Source organism: Rhyacophila brunnea, unplaced genomic scaffold, assembly GCF_057557595.1.
Source record: "Rhyacophila brunnea isolate RB1 unplaced genomic scaffold, BYU_Rbru_1.0 scaffold_9, whole genome shotgun sequence".
NCBI classification, from domain to species: domain Eukaryota; kingdom Metazoa; phylum Arthropoda; class Insecta; order Trichoptera; family Rhyacophilidae; genus Rhyacophila; species Rhyacophila brunnea.
The window spans coordinates 36,616,382-36,622,939 of NW_028233361.1; the positions used below are offsets into that span (position 1 = coordinate 36,616,382).

The window sequence follows — 6,558 nt, forward strand, 5'->3', positions numbered from 1 at the left end:
GAAAATTAATTTCCCTTTTATTATTATTAATAAATAAATAAAAAACACAATATGTTTACATTAACAATATAAACCTAGTAATAGGGTGATAATTATATTACATTTTAGGCATCATAGGTACTATTTATAAAACTATCCAGATAGGTTAGAAATATATTTAGGTAGGTAGGTAGATATGTACAAATACACATTTTATTGTGATTAATTATAATAATTAATAGAACCCTGTGGATTTAAGAAATATTCCTGTTTATTATTAGTTTACCGGTAGTCATAATGTTTAATTAAAATTTTAAATGCAATATTGCATCATATTGCGCATGGCGAGTTTCGGCTAGTTGTTTATGATAAAAATGTACCAACCAATGAGAAAAAGATAGATTAGATTAAATGGATATTGGATTCAGTAAAATATTTTTTGACAGATAGTTGACTTACATAACTAAACCAATCTTTTATTGAATATTTGACTTTTAATAAAATCGTAAGACTCACTAATAATGCTTCTATATCACAGTTTATTCAATACCAACATACTGATTACTGATACAAAATATTTACCATTCTTTTAGCTGTTTTTCGTTTTCGCATGTAAACACGAGAATTTAATATCCTTTTCACCTTCCGAGCGTAATAAACATAATTTCTCTACATTACAGTTGCACAATGGCTACAATAGATAGTAGTTTGGAACAACAGCAAGTGAGTAATTTCATCACCCAGACAATGTTGGGTGTAATATGCCATCCAATGGAATACTCAAAAGTTTTAATGCAGTTGGGATATGAGCCCATCGCTCCGAGAATGTCAAGAACGCTGATGGGCCGCCCGGCACTAGTTTTACCAAATGTCTTTCAATATATAAGACACATTAGGAAAACAGACGGGTTCGTCGGATGTTTCAATGGACTGCTGCCTACGTTATTGGGCAATCTAGCCACAGCCAACTTTACTATGAAGGTAGTGACCGCTTTAAACCTGTCGTGGCCGGAAATCGATGACCCACCCAATATCATCACCGACGATGAACCAAAACAAGAAGACTACATTAAATACGCCAGAAAAGAAGTTACTCTTCACGCAGTGTCTATTGTAATATCATATCCATTCAGAGTGGTCACCGTGCGAATGATGGCGTCGTTCATTGGCAAAGAAGAAGGTTACCAGTCAATGATCGGAGCAATAGGTTCCATATACCGCGATAATGGTTTTGCCGGATTTTTCCAAGGACTCGTTCCTAAGCTCGTAGGTGACATATCGTGTATCGGTGTTTCCGTATTTCTTGCATTCCTCGCGAATAAATATATCGTTAAAACGAAAGAGTCCCGAGGGTATACTCTTCCGGTTTTGACATTCCTGACAAGTACCGTAACATATCCTTTAATGTTAGTGTCTACATGCATGGCCGTCAGTGGAAGTAGTCTATTGGCTGGAAATCCACCACTGATGCCGAGCTACAATTCGTGGCGGGTTTGTCTCACTGACCTCGTGTCGAGAAAACAACATAAGAGAGGCGGATCACTTCTGTTTCGCTATTATTCCGATCCGTCATTTGGGTCTACCGCTTTAAAGTTAAATTAGTTCTTTCAGGAGTAGTTTTAGTAATCAGGTATATTTAAAATAAGCCATCATTTTTTTGGTTCATTACGGTTATAAGGAATACACCCGGGGTGTAGCCCTCAACTTCTCAAGAAAGCCAGCAATGGCCACGTAATGGGCGTGTTGTTGGCCATAGTAACAAAATCATTGAACTCGGTTATGGGGAATACAGCGGCAAACACATTTCGAAAATAGCTGATTTACTGGATTATTTGTTAGGTTGGGTTAGTTTAGCTTAACCTAACAAATAATCCAGTATATAGGCTATTTTCAAAATGTGTTTGTTGCTGTATTCCCCATAACCGAGTTCAATGATTTTGACGCTACGGCCAACGACACGCCCATTGCTGGCTTTCTTGAGAAGTTGAGGGCTACATCCCGGGTGTATTCCTTATAAACGTGATGTACCTTTTTTTTACTTATTCTAATACGTATAAAGCTAACCACAATTATTACATATGTTAATTATTAGAATTGAAAGACTTGATCCACACAATAATGAAATTAAGCCGAATACATAACTGAAAGTTCATCTCACGTTTTTTCTCGCAACCCTTTTTCAATCAGTATGAGATTAATGAAAATTAATAAGAAAGAAATTCGGCAGTGGTATTATAGGACACGGTTGGAGGAGTCCTTGCTTCTGCGATAAACTACAATTAAGTGTTATAGATCGTAAAAAATTGCATCTTTTTAAGATATTCATACTTTCTGATGAAGCAATAGCTTCATCTGCTTCATGTAAAACCACCGCTGGTTGTAGTGACAGAGCGTCGAACTTTAAAGCCATTGGTCGCAGCATGGAATCTCGCGTCTAACAAATTTATATGTTGTTTTATCATGTGTGATACAAGAACCTAATGGGTTAAGCTAGTGGCTAACGACGATTCCGGCTATATTCTCCACACTTCCGAAAATTATAATATACCAATTGGAACCTCACTTAAGGATTCATATGAGGGCTTTAAAAACAGGAACGGCAGTTGAAAAATGTGTGCAAGTCAGTAAAAATGTCTTGCCCCCGTATGAACATTGTGTATTCCAGTTAGCACGATTTTATTGATAGCTGTAGAATAAGTAATATTCATATCTTCTTTTATTTTGGCAGCACTATAACATGCCGGCTTGATGTTTTGTTAAACTGTATATATTATGATATACAGTAGAGATGGGAAAACTGGTCGATTTTGAAGACTAAGTATACTTACTACCAGTATAAAAAAATACTTAGTATATAAACTTGTTCCAAAATACTTACTAGTATTTGGAATACTATATAGACCGTTTGGCGTGCGTATACGACAAAAGTTTCATACTCAACTGAAACTAAAACCAACTCCATATTATTAGTATTTTAAAATATGTATCGGCTCAGGGAACTCAGACTGTGTATCGGCTTCAATATAATCCCTAAAAATACGCTGACCTCCGCTTGTCAAAAAGTCCCATTTATTATAAAATTTTAAATTTATGAGTTGTTTTTCTGTTAGGTTACAATATTATTGTTAACAAAAATGAAAAACAGTGATTTTTTTTAATTTTAAACATGTTTTGAGCGGTATATAACAAGCCTAAGCCTGTGCGTCATCTCATCTGACCTATTATTATTCATACATTCAAACGCAATATACTAATAAATTAAAATATACCTATATTCAAGTGCTATTTCGTTCGTGCGCATTTAATGTCAATAGTGTTGAAAGTCTACCAACTGTCGAGTGCACAGAACAGCGACTCGCGATGATATCATCACAAGTTTTTTGGAATAAGTTTATTGGGCCACAAATACTTAGTATGGGTAGTTTCATCCGAAACTTGAGTACGCAAACTGGTGACAGTATTTCCAACTCACCTCTAATATACAGCAATTTCAATTGTTTTATGATTGTTCATCCTATATTCTGAATAGTGATGATTCATTGTAAAAAAAAACTGGTTTTACGCTTGTAACTCAAATGCAAGACATTTTTATCTGAATGATCTTTCCTACGAGTGAATCTGGAATGCGGTTTGTCTTATACTAGTTAATTTTATTATTGGCTTCAGCAACATTTTTGTCAGATTCAATTTCATATATTTAGATTACATCTGTCTCTTCCACCATCTTTCTATAATTACGAAGCTATAGATCGTGGTGACTGGTCAAAAATGCATGTTGTTCTTTCATGTGTATTTAATTAAGTGCAAGAACCCAATGGTTGGGCGAATCCTAACAACTATTCCTCGTAAGAAGTCTGTTAATACATACTCCACTCTGTGGAAGACCATTATCCTTCACTTTGGAGCGAACATGGTAATTTACTTTACTGTCTCTATAGAAGAATTTCTTTAATCTTATAATCGAGATGCTAAGGATTGAACAAACGCAAGTGCACCGATGGCACGACATTCTGTAGTTAATATTCTCATGATCCACTGTTACTATTCCAAGTAAAAAAATACATTTTATTCATGTTTATTAATGTTTTTAGTGGTTGAAGTTAGGCACACACATTCAAATTATATATGTTAACGAATAATAACATTTTATAAACCGTGTCAATGAAATATAATCCAATGTTGGGACTTTTCATCCGAAGATAAAATTAAGTATTTGAATCCTCTTTAAGTGTAAATAAGTATTTATGTGGTGATGTGGAAATTGCTTGTAACTCATTTTAAGTAGAATACTTTTATTAGCAGGACCAGGGAATACAAAATGTATGGAAACTGGCTAACCTTACTGTATGTGGTATAACAGGCTATCAATGTCGAATGTGGAAAAATATGGTATAAACTTCACGTGTTAAAGGATATGTTATTTTCAATAGTTACGCATGTATGATAATAGTATGCATTCAATATTGAAGGCTGTTGGAACGCTTTGTTATATTTGGGTTTTACGGCCTGACCGTCATAAGAGTCATCAAACTCTTGGTCCATGGCTTTTATATTTCTATTTAAGGGTAGGACCTACCTTAAAAATCTTTACGCTTATCGAAAAATGGTCATATAAAAGCGTCTCATTTCCTGCCACCATCTATCTACTTTACAAATGATATAATTTTTTTTTATTCAGTCATCAGGTTTAAAACCCGTGCTAATAGAAACTTGCTACCCCGTACACATTGTAAATACCTATTTAAACTTTAAACACAGACGCAAACTAACATATTTGTAATACTATATTAATATAATAATAGTATTATACGCATCATATTTTCGTGAAAACTATTTAATGGTTTTATTAATAATATGTCACTCCTACTTGTTTAATACTCAGCTCCTCAATAATTGAGCTGTCATTATACACCCTATTAATCATCTCTCCAAATTGAAATATAAGATTTTTTTTCATTACACCTCATTACATCGAGATATTGTACACAAGGTTTCCAACCTAATTTTCATTAAGAGCACATTTATAGCTAAATATTGGAACAGCAGGCACATATTTTTCCAATAAAACTTAATAAATTTTAGATATATTTAAAACATTGTTAAATTATAATCAAACACATAATTAGAAATGTAATAATGTTTATTATTAATAAAAATATATATGAACATCAGCATAACAGAATGGTCTTTGGCTATGGATTTGTTCAATCAATTTTGAGTAGTTAGGAATTTATGTGGATGTTCCTATTCTTAAACAGTAATTTAGATTCACATCAGTGAGTCGCGATCTATATTTCAATCGTATTTCGCTCATTGTTGAAAATAATGTATAAATGAGTCCGTGAGCGTACGCAATGATGCTTAAGGGCGCACCTGCGCAACCATGAACATGGTTGGGAATCATTGTGTACACTATACAAACTGTAAATATTATGTATATCTTTTTACCCCAAGTGCTTAGTGTGTATATAATTAAGTACTTCGTAAATAAACTGAATGTTTAGTAGCCATGTCTGTATTTTCCATTAACTCTTGGCACTTATTTAGATGATAGTTAAATAATTATTATACATTGGAAATAAAAGGTACAGTCCTACAAACTTACCTGGAGATCGGTCAAAAATGGAACTACCATATGGACGCCATTTTGAAAATGTCAGATTCTGTCCAGTGACGAGTCTTGATTGGGTTGTTTCCGACTGTCGCTCCCGCATCAATCCTTCAGATAAGTTTATAGGTCTGCTTATTAAACCAAACTTTATCATCACAATACAATTAATAATACTGTAGCAGTAGATTAATTAAAATATTATTCTGTAGGTATGAAATCATTTCTACAATAATAAATTGTTATTAGTCTAATTTTTAGTGTTAACACCTTGTTTATTTTGTAGGATAGGTAAATAATAGTTAAACGATAACTTCAAAAAAAAATAAGAAAAAACAATGTATTATATATATATAAAACAATAAAGTGAACGAAGTTCTTATTCTCTTCGATGACTTTGGGTCCTTGAATTGCAAATCTTCTTGATATCAGGCACAATATTATAAAGTTGAATTTTTATATCCTGCTTCGCATAAATATGTCATACCTAGTAAAGTAAACGAAAGTAAAACAATAATAGCTTGTTTTGACATACTGAGGTACTCTCCTGATAAATTCGCAGAACACCCATTCACCATTTTAATTGATCGAAAAGTTGTGTTACGAAAAAGGGTATACCCATGGGCCCCACATCGTAAAGCGGGCCCCCAGGCTAGGATCTCTGGTGGGTCCCCCTACCTATTGCTAAGGATAAAGGCAGTGTGATGCTCTACAGTAGCATTTTCCAAATGGTTTCTTTTCTTTCGACCATGTCCGATCCTAATAGGATCATATGGGCCTCCACAGAGTAGAGGTTTACGTGGTCAAACGGTTTACTTGGTAAAATTAATCTGTATATTTAGTGTTTTATTGTATATTTTAATACATCCGTTAGAATTATCGAGATGTCAAGTATTGATACACAATTAAAAACTGTATCGTACAAACACATTATTTAAAATAATAATAATGTGAACGAAAATAGAGCTGCT

The 6,558-nt window shown here is 33.7% G+C and overlaps 1 protein-coding gene across 1 annotated transcript; it reads left to right on the plus strand.

Moving 5' to 3' along the window:
- The first annotated feature begins 348 nt into the window (after window positions 1–348).
- LOC147063570 (mitochondrial carrier homolog 2-like) lies at window positions 349–1,706 on the plus strand. Its single transcript, XM_085959764.1, has 2 exons — window positions 349–484; window positions 660–1,706. Exon 2 carries the CDS (start codon window positions 667–669, stop codon window positions 1,579–1,581), a length of 915 nt encoding a protein of 304 aa, XP_085815890.1. The 5' UTR covers window positions 349–484; window positions 660–666; the 3' UTR covers window positions 1,582–1,706.
- Window positions 1,707–6,558: the final 4,852 nt, after the last annotated feature.